Here is a 23,550-nt window from a genome sequence, read left to right as displayed (position 1 = left end):
ACTTGCCATTGCCTCTAAGAGCCAGGTGGGCTCTGACTTTGGCGGATTGCTATTTTAGGGGCGCAGCTTCCTGGACGTGTCCAATGCTTCTCACAGGAACAGCAGGAGGTGAAGCAGGTTTAGGATTAACAATTAGCGAATTCCACTCATGAATTAGCAAACACTAACAAAAGTAATATAACAATAAGCTACATGAGCTATGTGTTGATATAAATAAATATCGTTATTTTATGTCTGGACACAAGTGATTAAGCTATGATCTAAAGGTTTCAGAGTTTCAGAGTTAACTGGATTGACCTGTTCCATTATGTGCACAGTGGTGGTAAAATCTAGATCAAAATTGGCCTCATTCACCTGTATGCTTTTCTATTATAGGTATTTCCATTCATTTATTTATTCATTCCTTCGAAGGAAAATTCTGGAAAACTAGCACAGAGCTGTAAAACGGATCAATTATCAATTTCAAAACCCTGACACTGTTATATAGTAGACTAGACTTTTTATGTTGGTGAAGCATTAAAACATGGCGGCCACTGCAGAAGTATATTGCGATGTAGATACTTATACTGTGCACTACTCTTTGAGTTGAGGGGAACTGTTTGGTGGTGTAGAGTTTATTTCAGAGTTTATTCCAAGCTGTTGAGGAGCGTGACTGAAATCTATAATGGGTGTGTCCTCCAATCCCAGCTTACCATCAGTGTGAAGTCTTGCCCACCAGGGCTCCTTCCATGGGGTATTCTATTATATATATATAAAGGTTGTTTGCCTAGCTGATGTGTTGTAGGCTATAAGAGCAAGTTACCATCTTCTGCACTGTGAAGTGTGACAAAGTGCTGACAATGCACCGAGAACTGCAATGCAATAGAAAAACACACTGTCATGCACTTGTTGAGTTTGAATTTGTTATTGTAATCAGTAATGATGCTTTTTGTTTTCTCCTAAATGTTACCATGGTTTAAAAATATTACAATGTTTTTTTAATAATATTCGTTTAATAATGCAAATTTTTGCATTATTTGTTAACACTGTAAAGGAGTTTAAAAAAGCACTAATACCAAGACTAGACCTAGCTTTTGGGGGAACAAAAAAACTACAGGGTTCAGCTGAATGGATGAAAGGCTCAGACAAGCCATGACTTCGTAATTACAGTGCTTCCTCCCTGTCTCCTCCCCTCTGAATGCAAATAAATATGGCGTTATGAGGTGTGTCACCTGTTCTAGGGTTAATTGGATTGACCTGTTTTGTTGCGAGCCTTGGTTTGGTGTCAAGGTTTAGCATGTTCCATTATCTTTCCCCGAGGGTTTGGGAGTGATCCACCTGCTGGAGGTCTCCCTGTCAATAGCTTTCATGAAAAAATGAATGTCAGTGACCTCTCGCCCTCTTCCTCTTCCTCTAAAGAAGACTCTACCCTCTACTGCAGTTCTTATCTTCACAGCGGTCGTCTCATTGGTCGCTGGTTCCCAGGGTCTTCTCTTTCTCTTGAAAACCTTCTGATTTTGAAGCCAGTGTTGAAGTCCCTGTTCCCATTGCTTTTGGATGTTTTGTAGTCGAGTTTGATCCTCTTGCACTCCCGTGGCTCCAGTGCTTGCTCTTCTTTCTAAAAACCGGCAGTGACCTCAGGTCTCAGGTCTTTTCATCTTCTCGGAGCACATCAAAGCGCCGGACCTCTCTCAGACCTCCGAGGCCACCATTAGCCGTGGTTAGATCCACCCCACTCTTTCAACTCCGCCACGCAACGAGCGGCGAGTCGATACTGGTTGTCACCGGCTTCTTCAAAGCATGTTTAGAGAGCGTTTTTCGAGTTGGCAGCGGACGAAGCCGTGGTTGGTGGGCATGCCATCGCTGCGCTCCGCGTTGGCGACGCTTTAATGGGAACAAATGTGCCAATTAGACAAATGCACATTTCCTCTGTTCGTGGAGAGGAAGGGGGGGATTAAGGGCCTCGTAGCAAGTCTGTCCCACTGCCTGCATCTCTCCTCTCATCATCCCAGCTCCAACCTCCCCAGAGGCCCATGAAGACCCAGAAACAGCCCTTGAATACAAAACAGAGAGAAAGAGAATTTGCCACCGAATCTGAAGGCACAGCTTATCAAAGCAATTTTCCAGAGAGGGCAGAGGAGACAGAAAGAAATTTAGGCTAGAACGAGGAGAGTAATTTCATTAATACAATAATAAGGGTGATCATGATGCTTCAAGTATTAAAGTAAAGGACCATGGGACACTTGAGCAATTTGAGTAAATCAAGTAGACGATTGAAAAAGAAGAGTATAGCATTTATATAAGGTTGTGTGACAGCTTCATTTATGGCATTTATGGCCTTTTATCTGATGCTCTTATCCAGAGCAACTGTAACAGAGTTGGGTCAATGTAGTGTTAGGAGTCTAGCCCAAGGACACTTATTGGTGTAGCACAGTATAGTCACCCAGTTTGGGAATTGAACCCCAGCCTCGCATGCAGTGGTGATTATTCACTGCGCCACACCAACCACAAGTTTGAGGTTTGGATGACTTACAGTTACAGTACTGCTCTACAAACTTTTTTAGAAAACGTGATCAGTGTGGTCTTGATCAACATTAAGACCAATAACATGTGGATTTAGTGGGTCTTTTTTTTCATATCAAGGGAAAAGTGGGATCCGCATACTGTAGTAGGTAGCAACTGAATAGCCAGTTCTTCTGGAACATTCCAGATGCATACTAGATGTATAATAAAGAATATACTTTCATTGTTGGCACAGTGATGTGCCAACAGTATCTGAAGTAAAGATATTTTACATAGGCCTCATCGTTGCCCCAGATCCTGCCATGTGTATTAGCAGAACCAGACAGAATCAATCTGGTGACATTGGGGAGGATGGAAGGGAAATGCAAATTGACTGAATCTGAGGTCTTTTAGAGACAGGTCCAAGCAGGTTATTGGTCGAGCATTTGACACAGCATTTGAGTCTCCTGGTAGAACTTATTCTGAGCTTTCTAAGATTTCTTGGAGTTGATGTCTTGGAAACAGGAAATATGTACAAGTGTAAGATTCTGAAATGCTTTGATTGGAACCAAATTGTAAAGAGTAGTCGACTGCGTCAGAACATCTCAAATAAAAACATTGTACAGATCTTGTGGTGGGTGTTCCTTGGATTCAGAAGGCAGTACGTAACAATGTGGGTGGTAGCGCCTTCTATGATGTATTTATGCTATGCACATGACACTGTGCATCCAGGAATGTTAAATGCCTGCACAACATTCTTCTGATACCACTTTCAAGCCTCATTCAAACTCTCTTCGAACATTATTCAACCTCATTTACAAGATAACACCTCACAACGTATGAAAGTTAGAGATTACAAAGATTCCTCTGGCTATGTCCAGATCGAATACATCACAGCTAGCCATCTACTTGGCTATAGGTGAATGCGGAAGCGTTACAATTGAGATAATAGTTTCGAGCCACTTAAGCCAACACCCCAGTTGCTGAGTATAACATGGGGTTTGGCCTGAGACACTTGTACCAAAACTCTGGAGGCTGAGTATAAAATGGGAATTTGCTCAATTTTATATTATGGGAAAAAGTATATGATGGGAAGTGGCCAGAGACTATTGTGCCAAAACTCAGACTGCTGAGTATACTTTTGGAATCAGCCCATAATGCTTGTGTCAAACCCCTGGCTGCCTAGTATATTATGGCAATCAACCTGAACAGTTGTGCCAAAACCCTGATTGCTAAATATATTATAGGAATCAACCTAAGACACTTGTTTCAAACCCCTGGCTGCCTAGTATATTATGGCAATCAACCTGAGGCGCTTGTGCCAAAACTCTAATTCCTGAGTTTAACATGGGAATTAGCACAAGCCTTTTGTGCCAACACCCCGATTGCTGAGTATATTCGTATGAGAATCGGCCTAAGACACTTGAGTCCAATTCCTGGCTGCCTAGTATAGTATGGAAATTTGCCCAATACTCTTTATTATGTAAGTTGTCATCAAAGTCTTACATAGATATGATGTAGCTCTATAACCACAACCATCGCTGAAGTGTTATCCAACTTTTTTGTAGTCTCCTGCTGAGTAATATGCCTGTCTACGTTTTTGAGGTTACGTAATTGTGATATGGAGCAAGAGTGTTTAAAATTTGTGCATCTCTCCTAAACAGACTGGGACAGATACTGTAACACTGTTACACATGCTTGCCAAGATTAGTAAAGATTAGCCAAGGAGTTCATGAGTGTTGGCATCCATTTGCCAAAACTCTGAGCTGTATACCAAACGTGACTGCCAAGATTTGAGAGAATATAAAGACTATATTCAGACAGCCAGCCCAAACTGGATTGTATTTGTCATATCTAGATTGTTTCTAATAAAAACTGGATCCAAACCACATTTGGAGGTAAAGTTTGCATGGGTTTGTCTCAGTCTGGAAGCTCTGAACGCACTAAAATCAGATTTCAACTTGTCCTTTGTGTCACCCACCATGTGATAAACAGCAACCTCATCAGTTACATTACTGAGGCCAACCTTGTTACCATAGGAACCCATGCAGAAATCTTTGTAATGTCTGGACATTCACTTCTCAAATTACGAAAACAAACCTTTGTCAGTCATCTTGGTACTGTTGAGTCAAGACCACTAGAGCCGAGTCAAGGCTGGGACATGACGAGTCCGATTCACACTGTCCACACTATCGAAAATCAATCTGAATACAGTCTAGATATGCCAGGAATCTGATTTGGGCGCAAAAGTGTGCACAAAAGAAAGACCAAGCATTTCGGATGCTGTTGTTTGCAGGATCTAGCACCCCTTACTGGCCAAAAGTAAACCAGATCATTGGACATGACATCCTGTGCTTGGATCCCTGATGAAAGGGAGTTAAAATGAGATGGTTTAAATAAAATTGGGTTATAGAGGTAGATTAAAAGCAATGCAGTGAAACGGAGGAGACATACACACCTAGGGAGGTATAGAGCCGGTGGCTCTGGAGGAGCTGTGGAGTGGAACAGAGAAAAGAGCGAAATTAAAAGCTTGTGATGAAAGAGTTCTCTCCAGCCATCGAACAGGGGGTGAAAAACATTTATCCGCTCCACAGCTGACGGCTGATATATCGATCCTCTGATATCCATTATTCTTTAGAGGGTGAGCGAAAGAGAGAGAGATGAGAGAGAGAGAAAGATGAGGGAGAGAGGGAGGGATGAGAGAGAAAGAGAAGTAATCTCATTGTTTGCCGCCGCTGCTGAGTTTTCTCACATAGGGCAAGGACACAAACACACACAGTCCACAGAGCCATGCTGTGTTTTTAATTCTCAAACACACAGACATAAATCAGCGCTGTCCCTGACACCCCCCCGCCGAACCCTCGCCGGACCCCCGGCCTCGGCCGTCCACAGATTGTAATCTGACCGGTTCATTCATGCGAGCGGAGGGGAATTGCCACAGTCACGATCCCAAACGGCTACTAAACGGGTCAAGATGCTGGACGCCGGCCCTAAATAAATCACTGCCGCCGAACAGAACTTGACCTCACCTCTGACTCGACCCGACCTGACCCGAGGCAATGAAGTAGGAAGAGCATCTCTATCGTCTGCGGTTTCTCAGTTCCTTTCTCCTTCATGCTTTAGGGCAGTTTCTCAATTAAAATGTTGCTTTTTCTCAGTGGTCGCTCCTCATGCCACGAGGGAGATTCTTCTTTTGAGATTGGGTTCTTTACAATGGGTCTTGCTCATCATTGAAGCAAGTTTATCGTTTTGAATTTTGGCATTTTTTTCCATGCTCTCATTCCCTTTAAGAGACAGGTATTGGTACATCTAATGTGTCTTCGTTAATAGTTCTTTCTCATCCTCTTGTAGATGTTTTATAGAAATTTCTTTAAAGTCTTGTTTTTTCGTAGAGGGTCTTTACCATTTTAATTGTGCTTTTTCCTTAGTTGTTATTTCTTATCCGCTTCTGCTTTTGAGTCTTAGTTCCTCTTCTAGATTCCCTTCTTTCTCTGGGTCTTGGTTCTTCTGTCTGTCTGTCTGTCTGTCTGTCTGTCTGTCTGTCTGTCTGTCTATCTAGATGCCCTTCTTTCTTTGGTTCTTTCTCATACTCTTGGAGTATGGTTCTACATTTCAGTCTTGGTACATCCAAGTAGGTCTTTGCCAATAATTATTTCTCATGCTCTTATAGATGTTCTAAAGTTGTTTTTTCTCAGTGGCTCTTTACCATTTGAACCTTGCTTTTTCCTTGGCTGTTCTTTCTTATCCTCTTAGGGAGCTTCTACTTTTGAGTCATAGTTCCTCTTCTATGTTCCGTTTTTTCTCTGGGTCTTGGTTCTTCTGAGTCGTTCTTGGAGATGTTCTTCATTGTAGTCTTGGTACATCTAAGTGAGTCTTCATCATTTCTGAAGTGTGTTTTGTGTAAGTTTTGGATCTTCACAATAGTTATTTCTAATGTGCTTAATGATTTTCTCATTTTAAGTCTTGGTCCTTCTTATTGGGCCTTAAGCTGTTCTTTATAATCCTCTTAGTAAGCTTCTTCTTTTGAGTCTTGGTTCCTCTTGTAGATGCCCTTATTTCGTCGGGTCTTGGTTCTTTAGTTCTTTCTCATACTCTTGGAGATGTCCTACATTTCAGTCTTGGTACATCCAAGTGGGTCTTTGCCAATAGTTCTTTCTCATGCTCTTATAGATGTTCTAATTTCTTTAAAGTCTTGTTTTTTTCTCACTGGGTCTTTATCATTTTAAATTTGCTTTTTCCTTAGTTGTTATTTCTTATCCTCTTAGGGAGCTTCTACTTTTGAGTCTTAGTTCCTCTTCTACATTCCCTTCTTTTTCTGGGTCTTGTTTTTTTCTGAGTTGTTCTTGGAGATGTCCTACATTTTAGTCTTGGTACCTTGTCATTTTGACTCTTGGTTCTACACAACAGTTCTTCCTCATGCTCTTAGTGATGTTAACATTTTAAGTATTTTAATTTTTTTCTCAGTGGGTCTTTACCATTGATATTTTGATTTTTCCTTAACTGTTCTTACTAATCCTCTTATGGAGCTCCTGTTTTGAGTGTTGGTTCCTCTTTTAGATTCCATTCTTTCTCTGGGTCTTGGTTCTTCTGAGCTGAGTCTTGGATCCTCTTTTAGATGCCCTTTTTCTTCTGGTTCTTGGTGGTTCTTTTAAGGTGTTTTTTTCAATAGTGCAGCTGCCTGGACTTGTCTAACTCTTGTTGACAATACAATGCCCAGATAGCAATGAGCATCTGGCAGTAGACATCTGCCTAGGTTCATATCAGTCAGTAGTGCATCTGTGTTTTTTTTTTTTTATTGTTGAGGTAGCAACACGGCAGAAACCTCAACCTCAACCTCAACACACCTTATTTCGAAACCACCTAATGCAATAAGAGGAGGCACTAATTCTCATGTGTTTTTTTGTCTTATTTATTTCTCAGTGGTTCTTCCTTATACTTTTAACCAGGTTCCTTATTTGAGTCTCGGTTCTTCTCAGTATTCTCTTCAGCTTATTTTGAACCGGGATCCTTCTCAGATAGATATTGTCTTTTGAGTCTTACTTCTTCTGCTTACTTTTCAGTCTTGATTCTTCTCAGCGGGTCTTCCTTGTGTTTTTAAATGATGCTTTTCCTGACATTTTCTCTCTTGAAAACACTTATTAGCAGGTTTGCACACTTTTTGTTATTAAAATATCCATACAAATAAATCTAAACTGAATTGAGTTAACCAGGGTTGAGGAACTTTGGTTCTTTTCCCTCTAATTGGTAGATCAGAGAAGTAAAAACAAGCCAGAAGCAACCATTAAGACTCAAAGCAACTGCCCAGGACTTTTCCTTTTTGAAGCCTGTGGCCAGTCTTTCTTCTGAGCTGAAACAAATGAGCATCCTCTCTGGTTTGCACCAAGTAATATGCGGCAAACTGAAGTAAACAAACACCAAAGGAATCAACCAAGTCAGCTTGTTACCTGGCCACTGCTTCTAAACACCCACTGCCCTCTAGTTGCAATTCAAGTTGTGTCCTTAAGGTGCTCTCACTGCACACGGTAGGTGCATCGCTGTACGCTGTCCTAAATTGGATTCAGTTTTTTTCCAGCGGCAGAGAACTTTGGCACTGTGGTTCGTTTCCATGCCCATAACCACACCCATAACCTCCACCATGCTAATGCTTACCATTTTTTTTTACTTCGTTGAGTAGTCTTTGAAGAATCTGAAATAAAGAACATATTCTGGTTTGTTGAACACAGTTTGGGTGCAGTATAAATGTTAATATCCACGTTTATAATGCCTAACGACTGTGTTCATAGAGTCTTAAAGACAAGAAACTCATAGAAACTGATATATTGAAATGCCAAATCTCAGTCAAATTGGCTAACGAAGTTGATCTTGTGTTTCTGTTGCAGGTGGAGTGGCTGAAGAATGATGAGCCCATCAGTACGGTGGACGACGGTAACATTGACACTCGAGCGGACCACAACCTGATCATCAGTGAGGCTCGACTCTCGGACTCGGGAAACTACACCTGTCTGGCCAGCAACATAGTTGCTAGGAGACGCAGCGCTTCGGCTACGGTTATTGTATATGGTGAGTGTCTACGAGGGTTTTCAGTCAACCAGGTCATGACTGAGCCTCCACTCAGTCTATGACCACTAGAGATCCTGTGGTCGTAGTCTATAGAAGACGCAGCAGCTAATCAGTGAGTGTTATTGTATATACTGGCCATCTATGGAGGTCATGACTGGACCACTGCTTAAATGCATCTGGTCAACAATGACCATGTACCATCTACGGAGGTTATGACCGGTTTACCACTCACCAGTCCTGTTGTCATAGTCTCTAGAATATGCAGCAGCTCAGTGAGTGTTATTGTATATGGTGGCCATCCATGCAGGTGATGATAGCTAGAAGACCATAGCCATCTAAGAATGTTTTCAGTCAACAAAGTCATGACTGGTCCACCATTTAAATGTGTCTGGTCAACAATAAGCATGTTTCAAAGTCCTAAAAGATGCAGTGTTTCTGTGAATATTGTTAATTATTCAAGTCTTGATCCAAAATGCGTGGTCAAAAGAGGTCCTGTGGTCATATTCTTTAGAAGATACAGCAGCTAAGTGAGTGTTATTGTATATGGTGGCCATCTATGGAGGTCATGGCTGGTCCATCACTCAAATGCATCTGGTGAACAGTGACGATGTGGTCATAGTCCCAGAAGACACAGGTCCTCAGTGGGGTGTTGTTGTATTTGGTGGCCATCTAAGAATGTTTCCAGTCAACCAGGTCATGACTTGTCCACCACTCAAACAGTTGGTTATCTGGTCAACAGTGATCATGTGGTCAATGTTCTAAAAGTTACAGTAGCTTAGTGACTAATATTGTCTTTTACGTCTCAAAAGTATGTGGTCAACAGTGGTCCTGTAGTCATAGTCCTAGAAGACACAGATCTCCTCAGTGAGTGTTGTTGTATTTGGTGGCCATCTAAGAATGTTTTCAGTCAACAAAGTCATGACTGGTGCACCACTCAAATGCATCTGGTCAATGATGATCATTTTTCAAAGTCCTAAAAGATGCAGTACCTTAGTGAATCTTATTGTATTTTATGAGTGTTTGAGAGATTGTCAATTATCCAGGTCATGATCCAAAATGTGTAGTCAAGAGAGGTCCTGTAGCCATCTATGGAGGTCATGATTGGTCCACTGCCTAAATGAATCTGGTCAAAAGTGACCATGTGCTCATAGTCCTAGAAGACACTGGTTGTATTTGGTGGCCATCTAAGAATATTTCCAATCAACCAGGTCATGACTTGTCCACCACTCAAAAAGCTGGTTATCTGGTCACCAGTGATCATGTGGTCAAAGTCCTAAATGTATGTGGTCAACAGTTCTCTTGTAATCATAGTCTATAGAAGATGTAGCAGCTTAGTGAGTGTTATTGTAAATGATGTCCATCTATGGAGGTCATGACTCGTCCACCGCTTAAATGCATCTTGTCAAAAGTGACCATGTGGTCATAGTCCTAGAAGACACAGGTCCTCAGCGGGTGTTGTTGTATTTGATGGCCATCTTAGTGATACATGTATATGGTGAGAGTCTGGAAAGATTTTTAGTCAACAAGGTCATGACTGGTTCTCCACTTAAAAGCATCGTGTCATCAGTGGTCCTTTGTTCATGTTTGCTAGAAGACATAGTAGCTTAATGTATGCTATTCTATATGACAAGGTGGTTCTCTGGTCATATTTCCAAGAACATGCAGTGCCTACACCACTGTTATTGTGTATGATGAGTGTCTACGAAGTTGTTCAGTCACCTAGGTCATGACTTGGGCCTATTCTATTTTATTCATCTCTAAGCGAGCTGTCAACCACGCACAGCACAGCTTGATTTAAGGTGTGTCAGTGTGTCTTTGCTATTGTAACAACAGGAAAAGTACAACAGCCTGGCACAAAACATGCAAAAGGCTTAATCATGGGTTTGTCTTGGGTGTAACATAAAATAAACCAATCAGCTTGTTACTTCCCATTCCCAAGTCAGGTGTGCTCTGACTTTGCTCTGACGAATTGCTATTTCTGGGGCGCAGCTACCTGGATGTGTTTAATGCTTCTAAGCAGAGGAAACTGACATGACATGCTTTTTCATGTAGAATAATGTTATTGTATTTGATATTCTGTTAATTGTTGATGTTAAACGTTTGAACTCTTTCCAGATGGCATGCGTTTTGGGTTTGTGGACTACTGCATACACAAGCAAGGTGTACGCACTGTTGACATCTGCCTAGGTTGTTTTTAGTCAGTGGTGCACCTGTGTTTTCTTTTCTGTTGCTAAGACAGCAATATGCCTGAAATTTACCTTAATGCGCCTCATTTCAAGACCACCACGCCCATCAGCATCAATATATTTATGATCGCTACTGCTATTTAAACAGCGCAGGTGGAAATTGTGAAAATAGGCTGTTGGCGGCGGGGTTTAAGATAGCAATGAGCATCATGACATGCCTTGCACAGGGTGTACAGTGTTGGGGACATTACCGGTGATATGGAAAATAGAAGCAAATTAGAAATAGATTTTAAAAAGCCAAATTATATAAAAAGTGAAAGTGAAAAATGAAGACCCGTTATTGCACGTTACATGTTTTGTCCATGTCCTGCACACGCCTCAAGTGGACAAGGAGCAAAGTCCAGCACCCAGACATTCCTCCCTTTCCTGTTTTCAGGTTCACTTCGCTCACACCTCCTAACTTCTCCCGGTTAGGTGTCACCTTGTCAGTTTGTTTCTCAGAGTTTGTCTCGTTATATTTTCTTAAGCATTCCGGTGTCACTCCGAGATTTGACCTTGCCAAGACGGGTCTATTTGGAATGCCGCTTGAAATGTTACTTTCCGGCACTCGTCTCTCTGCTGACCTGTGCTGCCCTTCAGAAACTGTCAGAGACAGCAGAGCAAAAAAAAAACTGCTGCTTATAAATCACCGTCACTGCCGTGCGGCGTGACACGGCTCCATCGTTTTTCAAACGGCTAATGGTTTATCATGAAAGGTGTAATGGAGAAAAGCACAGCTTCATCATCTCCGGAACCGCTCTCGGACTCGGGGACTGTCAGAACGCTTTTGATTGGTTGTTTTGGCAGCGTTTCTAATGAGCTAACGATTGTGGTGCCCCCCTGCGTGGCTGTGCTTTACAGACTTCAAGCCCCATTAGGCTAATTGTGACAGCCTTCCGGGTGTTTTGCTACAATATTGTGGCAGTTAAGTAACACACACACACACACACACACATTGGCTCACACTCCGGTGTGTATTGCTGTGTTTATGAGGCAAGGGCTCCTAAATGAGCATGTTCTGGAAGTGCTGCTGTCTTCCCTTCGACCCAACGTCTTAACCTTCACCTCAGCAAGGAACAAATCAGCTTCGACTGCAGCTTCAGAGGGTCCCCACACAGTTCTGCCGCTTCTGAGGCTTCAGAGAGTCCCCACAACCACCAGTCTTCAGGTTTTCATGGACGTCGAGGGACCTGGTCTCCACAAAGAGCTAAATACAAGCACAGGCACACTCAGGCTGCGTTCCTGAAAGAGTACGGAACAGATGTCGGCTAAAGCAAGCGTGGAGCTGTGAGCTTGATTGAACTTCGCGAAGGGCTTTGACATCAGCTGTCAAAACTTGTCAACGGCAGTTACTGTGGCACTCAGAGGTTAGCGTAGCTGCCCCGGAGAAGGTACCTTTTTTCTGTTTCTGTTCTTTTTCTTCCGCTCGCTGGAACAAATTGACACCATATGGCAATCAAGGTAAAATACGGTACCAGTCAAAAGTCTGGACAAAGACCTTTTTCTTTATTTTGGGTCAAACAATCCAAGGCTTTCTCCAGACAGGCAGCTCGAACAAGATGTTTCAGCATTTGTCGAATGTGCTAGGGGTCAGTAGTGTAACTTTATGCAGTGTGTTACAGGTCAGTGTTGTAACAATATGCATAAGGTTGATTGAAAGCTAAAGATTTCTCATTTCCCATTAACTTTTTCACACTTTCATCACCTGGATTTTCACATAACTGTGAAGTGGAACAAAAGTGATGCATGGTTTTCTAAAACCCCCTAAAAATCCAAAAATCTGAAATGTGTGACGTACAAAAGTATTCATCCCCCTTTACTCTGAACCCCTAAATACCATTCAGTGCAATCAAATGCCTTTGAAAGTTGCTTCATTAGTTAGTAGAGTCCAGCTAAGTGTAAGTTACTCTCAGTATAAGTACACCTGTTCACTTAGATCACATCCTTATGAACAATAACCTGGCAACAATGGCACACCTAAAACAGAAATACGGCATTGAGAGCAATCAATTTCTAGAATACCTACAACTTAGATCAGTACTAAACTCAAGAATTAAGAATAAAGTAACGCTAGAATTATCCCCACCAATCTCAGAATTTCTCAATATATCCCCATCAAACAAAACCATATCTAAAATTTACAGGTTTTTATCTCAGTTAGATCAAACAATCTCTGTACCAACAAAGAAATGGGAAGAAGATCTCCTAATGGCTCTCACTGCTGATTTCTGGACTAACATTCTTAAAAACACATTCAACATGACTAACAATACTAACCTCCACCTTATACAATATAAAATTATCCACAGAGTTCACTACACGAGACAAAAACTACATAAAATGGGATTAGTAGACTCTGAAATCTGTACACACTGTTCATTAAACACCGCAGACAATTACATGCACTCTCTATGGTACTGTCCACCTGTCAAACACTTCTGGCAATTGATTGTAAACCACCTAACGCCACTATTGAAACAGCCCACCCCCCCATCCCCATCACTCTGTCTGCTAGGAGACACTTCAAACACAAATCTAAACCAGGAGGAAACCAGGGCACTTTTGGTGGCGCTAACCATCGCCAAAAAAACCATCCTAACAAACTGGAAATCAAGAGGAAACATCACAATCAATCACTGGGAAAACTCACTCAAAGAACATATAGAAATGGAACAAATATCAGCATCTACTAAAAACAGAACTCAAGAACACATGAACACATGGACAGCACTAAACAACCTTTTACATCAGTGACTTCATCAGCTCTCACACACAGATCACTCATACACCACTAACACACACAGATCACTCATACACCACTAACACAGCCATTTTGAACAATAACCATCCCGTAAATCTAAAACCTATACCCGAATGTTCCTGTACCCTCTCACACACACAATCACACACACAGGGCAGATACTATCTCTCTACTATCTCTCTCTCTCTCTCTCTCTAACTATTCTCTCTTCTCTCTATCTAATCCCACATAACATCAAACAAGGGAAAAATATATATATATGTATGTGTATATATCTTCATTACCTATTTCTCTATTCTTTCTTTTCTGTAAATATTTAGATTTTTTTTTTCTTCTCTCTCTTTCCCTCTCCTGTTTCTCTTATGGTTTACAAATTGTTTTGTTTGCTTCAATAATAATAATAATAATAATAATAATAATTATTATTATTATTATTATTATTATTATTATTATTATTATTATTATTATTACTACATTTTTTTTCTCTCTTCCTCATCCTCCCCCCCTTTTTTTTTTTTTCTCCCCCACTACTCCCCACTTTTTTCTTAATTTAGTTTTTATTTTTGATTCCATTTTTTTTTCTTTATTTTTTTCTTTTTTTTTTTTTTTTTCTTGTCTTCTTGTCACAATGCTCACACTACCTAAAACTTTGTATAAACTTTTAATAAACAATAAAGTAAAATTGGTCCTCCGAAGAGGGGGGGTGGTGGCGGGCAAAAAAAAAAAAAAAAAAAAAAAAAATAAGTACACCTGTTCTGTAAAGGCCTTGGTGGTTTGTTAGAGAACACTAGTGAACAAACAGCATCTTGAAGACCAAGGAACTCACCAGACAGATCAGAGATAAAGGTGTGGAGAGGGAAGCTTTGAGCATCCCAATGAGCACTGTTTAATCCATCATGCAAAAATATGAAAAAAAGGATTCTACACCTGTTTCTACCAACCTACCAAGACATGGCCATGGTCCACCAAAACTGACAGATCGAGCAAAAAAAAACACTGGTCAGAGAAGAAGCCAAGAGGTCCATGGTCACTCTGGAGGAGCTGCAGAAATCCACAACTCAGGAGGGATAATTTGTCCACAGGACAGCTGAGTTGTGAAGACAAATCTGGCCTTAATGGAAGAGAGGCAAGAAGAAAAAACATTGTTGAAAGGAAGACATTAGAAGTGCTGTTTGCAGTTTGTAGTTGAACTTTTTGGACTAAGTGCAAAGCGCTGTGTGTGGCAGAAATGTAACACTGCTCATTACCCTGAACACACCATCCCCACTGTGAAACGTGGTGGTGGCTGCATCATGCTGTGGGAAACTTTTCTTCAGCAGGGACAGAGGAGCTGGTCAGAGTGTATGGGAAGATGGATGTAGATAAATACAGGGCAATCCTGAAAGAAAACCTGTTGGAGGCTGCAAAAGACTTGAGACTGGGAAGGAGATTCACCTTCCAGCATGACAATGACCCTAAACATACAGCCAGCGCTACAGTGGAATGGTTTAGATCAAAGCATATTCATGTGTTAGAATGGCCCAGCCAAAGTCCTGACCTAAATTCCATTGAGATACTGGGACAAGACATAAACATTGCTGTTTACAGATGCTCTCCATCTAACCTGGCTGAGCTTGAGCTATTTCGCAAAGAATAACGGACAGAATCTCAGTCTCTAGATGCGCAAAGCTGGTAGTAATTGCAGCGAAAGGTGGCTCTACGAAGTATTGATATAGTGGGGCTAAATGCTTTTCAGACTTTTACTTGATTAAAATTTTCCACAGCAAAGTCGACAGTAATGTGCTACTTTGTATTGGTTTATCACTTAAATTCTTAGTAAAATACATTTAAGCTTGTAGTTGTAAGGTGACAAAACTTTTGCAAGCCACTGTAATTATATCCATTTTTTCACCTTTTAGGATGTGATGGTACTTATGCGAGAATACTTGACAAGAATGTCAAAGGGGAGGTGTTGTTTTGGCCTTCCGTTTTTCATTAAAACAGACAATCTACTTAAACACCATTTTTGAGTAGATTTGGCCGCATGTTTAGGGTCATTGTCTTGCTGAAAGACCCAGTGCCGACCAGTGATGGGAATAACAGCATTGAAATAAACAGCATTACTAACGCCGTTACTTTTTTCAGTAATGAATAATGTAACTAATTACTCTGACTGTCACTATAATGCCGTTACCATTTCCGACACCCCGTTACTGCACGTTACTTTAGCCTGTCAATTAACTTTTTTTTTTTTTTTTTAAGTTCGCGCATACAGACAAAGTGGGTGAGTAACACAAAAGTAATGCAATAGTTACTTTTACTGGTAACTAGTTACTTTTATAGTGGAGTAACTCAGTTAGTAACTCAGTTACTTTTTTGGAGAAGTAACTACTAACTAATTACTTTTTCAAAGTAACCCAAACGTACCCAAATCTTCAGCTTTCGGGCAGAGACCACCAGATTCTGATTCAAAATGTCCTGATATTTCAAAGAGTTCATGATCCCATGTTTCCTTACAAGGTTTCCAGGTCCTTTGGAGGTGAAACAGACCCACACAGATCACAGCCATCACAGATCCTCTCCCATACTCAACAGTGGGCATTAGGGGTTTTTCTACGTACTCATCGTTAGTGTTTGCCGGTCCCACTTAGAGAGTTTGTTGCCAAAAAGCTCTATCTTGGTCTCATCTGAACAAAAGCACACGGTCTCAGTTAAAATCCCAGTACTCCACCCATTTACACTTATGATTATAACTCAGAAAAGGCTTTCTCTGTGCTGCATGTCTCCCAAACAGCCTGTTGGCATGTAGATAGAGCATGATGGTTGTTTGGGAGACCTCTTAACCCTGAGATGGGACCGTTTGATTAAATTCTCTTACTACCTAACTTCAGGGAACTTTTTACTTCTCTTACCATCCTTCTCACTGTGTGTGCTGGAGAGATACACTTTTTTCCTTTTCCAGGCTTGTTTGTCATTTTAGAATTGGCCTATTTTCAGCTTTGATTTTCTTTGGAATTAAGAAGTAGCGGTGTTCACAGATTCACTCGTTTCTCGCTTTAATTATATGTATTTTTTCACCTTTCAGGGTGTGGTGGTACTTATGTGAGAATACTTGTCAAGAATGTCAAAGGGGTGGTGTTATTTTTGCCTGGCGTTTTTTTTATTTAAGCAGACAATCAGGCAGTTTTGAAGACATGATCCCCCCCCCCCCCCCCCCTCATTCAGACAGAGCTGTCAGGAAGCTATCTCTGGTAAGCTGTAGCTGATCAGCTCCTACTTGTGTTTCATGGATTAATTCATAAGGGTTCATCACACTGCTCCTTTTTCTTCATTAAGACGTGAGAATGGCTGTCAGTGTGAGCGTGTAAAAGCGTGCGCCGAGGGGGGAAGCGTGGTGTCAGAAGTGTCAGGAAACACACACGGTTAGCCGGTAGTGTGGCCTCACAGTCCTCTGTGGACCAATTAGCTGATCAGTTAGTCAGCGCTGGCTTGAGGAGCAGCAGGAGTCGTTAGTGGAGCTTTACTGCCTCGGCTTTGTGTCTTTATTGTACCATTAGGATGTAAATCATCTCTCTCTTTCTCTCTCTCTCTCTCTCTCTCTCTCTCTTTCTTTGTCTCTCTGTAACTCTTAATTGTCTCTTTTTCTCTTTCTTCTTCTCTCTTTCTCTCTGTGCCTCTCTTTTATAATGTTTGACTTGATATTAAAATATTATCGCCGTCCAATGAAAGACAAGTTTCTCTAAAACAGCACCTTTACTCTACTCTCTCTATTGCTGTGTGTAAGTGCCAGTATTGATGACATCGCAACAGTAGTATTAGTTTTATTTAGATTTTACTGAACATACACTGACTACATCTCTCTCTCTCTCTCTCTCTCTCTCTCTCTATGTCTCTGCCTCTCTTTCTCTGTCTCTAGTTAATGGCGGGTGGTCATCGTGGACAGACTGGTCAGACTGTAGTGTGCGATGTGGGCGGGGCATTCAGAGACGCTCGCGCACCTGCACCAATCCAGCACCACTTAACGGCGGGGCTTTCTGTGAGGGCATGTCTGTCCAGAAGAGCACATGCACCTCCCCTTGCCCAGGTACACTACTGTCTTTTATTATCTGTGTTTATGGGTGTGGATGTGTGTGTTCATTAACATGGACATTCTTATTGGCTGTTACTGAGGTTGCATGCACTTACAGACCTCTTAAAAAAAATGATGAGTTTCTTTGATTTTACCAAACCATAAATTAACTGAAAACCAAATTGAAAACCTCTGTAATCAAGAGGAAGATGGATGATCACAAGCCATCAAACCAAGCTGAACTGCTTGAATTTTTGCACCAGGAGTGCAGGAATAAAGTTATCCAAAAGCAGTGTGCAAGACTGGTGGAGGAGAACATGATGCCAAGATGCATGAAAACTGTGACTAAAAAACAGGGTTATTCCACAAAATATCGATTTTAAACTCTTAAAACTTTACGAATATGAAGGGAGCCAGTTTAGAAGATTTGTAGGATGGGTGGAATGTGGTGATGTGAGCAGATATGGGTGAGGAAACAAACAGCAGAATTTTGAAACATCTGAAGTTTGTGTAAATGGAAGAAGCTTGTGTAAATGGGCATGAAGAAATGGAGTTTTCCAAGTGGCTTGAAATAAATGCATGTTTAAGGAGGTTTTTGCCAATTAATAACCAATAAGGATTAGAAAAAGGGGGAGTTTGGGCATTTTTATGGTAGGTTTATGATAGATTTGGTGCCAGTGTAGATCTGAGGTAGATATATACACACTATATTGACTCGTCAATGGAGTCAATGGAATTGTTTATTTCAAAATTAACGTCACTTAAAGAGTTTATCCTTTTATTGGAGGATTGTCTAGATTTTGAAACATTGCTGTGAACATTTGCTTGTGTATTCAGAGCATTGACCAGAGCATTAGTAACATGATGGCGTTGGATGATCACCACCCTACCTTATCATCCCAACTCCCCAACTCTCATCTCATCCCAAACGTTTTTGATGGAGCACCATCATTCCAGAGAACACAGTTCCACTGCTCTACAGCTCAATGCTGGGGGCGTGTTTACCTCTTTTGTTAGCCCATGCCTGACATAAGGCATGGTGCCAGCTTCTCTACAGGGACGGTGGATAAACTGGTAAGCGGCGTGTGCATTTGCACATCTGTATCAGCAGCTAGTGCAACTTAAAACATAAGCTCAAGGAGCACATTCATTAAAAGGGATCTCCACAAACGTCGAGCATGCTACAGTATATGGTGTACATGAATCTCGCCAATCCTCCCATAATAATAAAAAAAAAATCAACAGAGCCCCCCACACCCCCCCGTCCGGCACACCATCAGCCTATGTCCTGCATTTGCATTTAGATTAGTCGTGGAGGAAGCTGGGGCGGTGTCCTGGGTGAGGAGGATAGCGAAGGAGGGGTGGGCTGACTCGGGGAGACAAAAGTAAATTGTCTTTGGGTTTTTTTTTCCTACAAGTCGGGGAGGAAAAAAGTGGCAGATTTATCAGCGGGACCCCGAGGGAGAGAGCGGGAAATGAGCTGCCAGTCTATGAGCTTCGGGACAATTGAAAGTTCCGGAAAAGTTTGGAGCAGATACGGGAACAGGACTGTTCCGATGAGGAGGCGGGATATGGGATTGTTTAGAGAGCTGATCGGAGGGGTGGTGTGTGTTTTTTTTTTTTTTAAGTCTTTTGTCTGATAAGTGTCTTTGTATGTGTGTGTGTGTGTGTGCGCACAGTGGACGGTGGCTGGTCCGGCTGGACTGAGTGGTCAGTGTGCAGTTCGGAGTGTGAGAGGCAGCGCGGCAGAGAGTGCACCGACCCTGAGCCCAAGCATGGGGGCAGACTGTGTGACGGGGCAGCGCTGGACACGGAAAACTGCACCGGAGACCTCTGTACTCAGGGTGAGTCAAAGTAATCATCACTGTCATCTTCATTATCTTGTGCATCCTTTACCTTCATCATTATCTTCATCACTATCTTGCCATTGTTAGCCACCAGTATCTCTAAATAGACCTACTAGCCACTCCACATCATCTATAACTTACAAACCACCACTAACACCATCTTAGTCCTTACTAATACTACCTGTCTTCTCTGGACTTCTAAAGGTCTGGCCATTTCTGGCCCTTACTAAACACCACTAGCTTCCTCTAGACCCTACTAGTCTCAAGAAGAAGCTAGTAGGGTTATTAACCCTTGGTACCCTACGGATGGATTTTCCGTCCAAAATCGCACCTTGTGTTCTCAGCTTAATTACTCAGGAATCCCTTCACACATCAACATAATCCATATATGGTTAGAAAGGGCTTTCTTACGCTTACGCTTTCTTAAAGTAGCGATGACATCCCAGTGAGATCTCCTTCCCCAACCAATATTATTTACCTTTAGTGCTTTAACCATATTTATATGATATAATGATATAATATTTGGTTTGAAATATATTTACTGATATATTTCAAACCAAATATTATCAGTAAATGACCCAAAAGTGTCCACAGAAAAAGTGTAAAACTACCTGCACTCAAACTAAAGCTAGGTATGGCACTACTTGTTAAAAAAGAGATAGTGGTAGGTACTAAAAGTCAGATGGTCCAGAGAAGGCATTGGTTATAGACCAGGAAGGAGAAGAGAGTTCAGAGGTTTCTAGTAGTGGTTGGTAAGTGCCAGTTGTTGTAAAGTAGCTGGTGGGCCTATCCGGAACTAGTGGTGGCTAGAAAAAGCCGGAGGCTCCAGAAAAAGCTAGCAAGATTTTTAATAAAGACCAAAAACAAGACAGAGTGACCAAGAGCTAGCAGAGATTTGTAAGTGCCAAAGAGTCCAAAGGAAATCAGTGGTCCTTAGTAAAGCTGCTGTTTAGAACGGACCAGAAATGGCCAGAGTTTTAGAAGAGAGCTAGTGATGAGAACCAGTTGAGTGGCTGGTAGTCCTAGTTGGAGCTAGCGGTGGCTAACAAATGCTGAAGGGTTTGAAAGAAGCTAGTAGGGGTTTAAATAAAGATCAGTAAAGAGACTGAGAAGCCAATAAGAGCTATCAAAAAATCCATAGGCAGTCAGTGGTCCTTAGTAAAGCTGAATAACATAGAACATAAGAGGCAGACCTCTTATGGAGCCACTGTTAGTAAGGGCCAGGAAGTGTCTGCAAGATCTAGAGGGTCTAGGGGAACCTAGTTATGTTTACTAACGGCTAGAAATTACCAAAGTATTAAAAGAGACCTAGTGGTGGTGGATACTGAGAGTCAGAGGCTTCAGAAGAAGCTAGTGAGGTTATTATTTGTTGATAGATACTAGAAAAAAAGATGAATGGGTCAACAAAAGCTAGCAGAGGTAGCTAGTAGTACCTGATTGAACTCTCGAGGAACGTTGGCTCCGTATGCAGATATGAGCCATTAGTCAAGAAGGACAAAGAAGACGCTATAAAGTCCAAAGTGTCAAGAATCAAGTTTATAAGGGCAAGACATGGCCAAATAGTCAAGAGAGATCTAGTGGTCCAAATGAAGCTAGTGGTCACTTGTAGGGACCAATCATGGCAAGAGAGTTGAGAGGGTGCTAAGTGTTGATTGGTAAGTGCCAAACTGTTTAAAGTGGCCCAGAGACTCAGTAGAAGCTTTTATTGGTGGCTAATGAGGACCTTTAGTCTTCAGGGAAAGCTTGTTAATAAGGATTAGAAAGGAGTTCCAGGGGTTCCAGAATATAGCTAGTGGCCTTTAGCAAAGCCCAAAAAGGGACATAGAGTCCTCATGGTAGAAGGAACTGTTAATGAGGGCCAGGAAGGGTTACAAGATTCTGAGGCAGTTTGAGGTATTTAGAAAGGCTTTAAGGGGCAGAAAACTACAACTCTGCTGTGGCCTTATGTGGCTTCATAAGCCAGTCCAAGTCTTACCTGCACAGCTGTACATGAAGAGTCAGTGTGAAAGTTGCATTAGTCACAACATTCATTACAGTATTCAATCACAGTATCCCAGAATGCAATGAAAATTAATGCATGCCTTCCCGGCAGTCCATCAGTTCGTCTGTAAACGGTGACTTTCCAGTGATTTTCCCACGAATACTCTTTGGTCAAATAAATCATAAACCATTAGTTAATGTTGCATCAGACTCATTGCATTCCTTTTTTTAATGTGATATGTGGTCTATTTGTGCATGTCTTTATCTCCGCAGATAAAAAGCTCCTGCATGATATGAAGGTTCCTCCAGGTGAGATGCCTGTACTGTCTCATCAATGTCTAGTATCGTGTCCCATTACTTTTACCATGTTCCATGGAAGCTATTTAGAGTTGCCTGTGCAATTCTAGCCAGACACCACCGGTCACGATCATTACCACCCACCGTGCTGTCCACTGTGAGTGGTAATGCCTTCTATGAAGTATTCCCAGTACACAAGTGAGGCTGTGAGTCTCCCATCTATTCCCATCTGGCATCCGCAATCAAGCCTTGCTGGAACTCCGATATTACTTTGCCAGAGTTCAACTAACTCACAAGATATCACCTCGCAACCTATACAGGTGTGGCCATTCCCAAGCCATCCACATATGAGTTAAAAAACTGGGAAAACAAGCTTCAGATTGAGAGCTGATTTTGTTTAAAGTCAATAGAATACATGCAAGAAAACATGGCAACTTCACAGGAAAAGGAAATGTCTCGAAAATTCAATGGAGCTCATTGGTAAAATATTTAATTCCATGTTCACTCCATCATCTTTCCTGTCCATAGAAGGCTTTCTACTAGACTTTTCTTACTTTTTCTACTCTTAACATTGCTGTGAGGATTTGATTGCATTCAGCAACATGAGGGTTGATACGGCCAGGATGGGAAGATCATCAAACTTCCAAACTTCCACCTCATACTCAACTCATTTCAGACTATCCCAATAATTTTTTTATGGATTACAATCATTTCGGAGAACACAGCTCAATTCTTGGAGGGGGGGTGGTGATGTATACCTATCTTGTTGTCCAACACTTGATCAATTGGTTCATAATTACAAGAGCTCTCAAGTTTTGAAGTCAGTTCAAATAAAAATTATGTCATAGATAAGGGCAGAGTGGCATTGGTGAGGGGTATCTGTGCACAGAGGTGGGTGTATTTTTCAGCTTGGCAAATTCCGAGTAAAAAAAAGACCTAAAAAAATCACACTCAGGGCCCTAATTTAGTGATCTGTGGCTCACCAGTCAATTGCACATCACGCAGCTGGATTTAGGGCGTGTTGGTGTGTCATTGGTATCATGAGGGCACAAAAAGCATGCCTTTTGCAGCTCAAACTGTGCAAAAGGCATGTGCAAAATCTCTTAATTAATCATGGGTGTGTTTTGTTAGTAAGGGGAAATAAACCAGTCAGATTGCCAGCCATCATTGCCTTTAAGAGCCAGGTGTGCTCTGACTTTGGCACGTTTGTATTTTAACAGCGCTGCCCTTTGTGCTTTTTGGTAGAGAATACAGATCTGCGTGTGCACGCTATAAAGGTACGTCAGCAGCTCATTTAAGGGAACAGCTATGTTATTTTATTCTTTATTCTGTTTATTGTTAAAGGAGTTAAAAGTCATGTTTGCACAGTGCAATGTGTCCATGTGTGTGTATAACAAGTGGAGGTGTTATGTTAGATGTGCACTGGGTGCTCGGCACTCTGTTATAGATTGGACGGCTGACTGTTGACTGAATAGACTTTGAGTGGTCAAGCAGGCTAAGCGCTGCCACTATGCTCAGGAGAGGCGTTCTTTCCCCACATCACTCCAAAGGGTGATGTCGCTCAGCTCAAGGCTGCGTCTGTGAGCTGATGTATAGAAACCGAGTCGCTGCGCTTTCCTCCGAGCATTCCTCCTGATATTATAAGATAGCAATGAGCATTGTGTTGGGTGCCTTATGCAGGGTGTACAGTAGGGCCCATAGACTTCATTTTTTCAAGTCAAAAATAGTTGCTAAGATTATCTAAGATTTAAAAATATACTGCCAAGACTCGTCAAACTAACAAATAACATTATTATCTGGTGACAATATTTCCCAACTTCAGCTCTTATTATTTTTATGATTTAAGTTTTA

The 23,550-nt window shown here is 41.6% G+C and overlaps 1 protein-coding gene across 2 annotated transcripts in view; it reads left to right on the top strand.

Annotated features, from left to right (window-relative positions):
- unc5da (unc-5 netrin receptor Da) overlaps positions 1–23,550 on the top strand; it is a 331,458-nt gene that overhangs the window by 259,039 nt on the left and 48,869 nt on the right. Inside the window, exons 5-8 of one of the 2 annotated variants that reach the window (XM_022667151.2) lie at positions 8,361–8,541; positions 17,423–17,590; positions 19,255–19,419; positions 21,676–21,711. In XM_022667151.2, coding sequence (XP_022522872.2) covers positions 8,361–8,541; positions 17,423–17,590; positions 19,255–19,419; positions 21,676–21,711 — 550 coding nt within the window. The remainder of the gene's footprint in view (positions 1–8,360; positions 8,542–17,422; positions 17,591–19,254; positions 19,420–21,675; positions 21,712–23,550) is intronic. The other variant, XM_022667152.2, reaches the window with a different exon arrangement.

The sequence above is a fragment of the Astyanax mexicanus genome, chromosome 17 (genome assembly GCF_023375975.1).
Source record: "Astyanax mexicanus isolate ESR-SI-001 chromosome 17, AstMex3_surface, whole genome shotgun sequence".
NCBI lineage: Eukaryota > Metazoa > Chordata > Actinopteri > Characiformes > Acestrorhamphidae > Astyanax > Astyanax mexicanus.
Note: the sequence above shows the minus strand (reverse complement) of the source record. Positions and strands in the feature narration are given on the sequence as shown.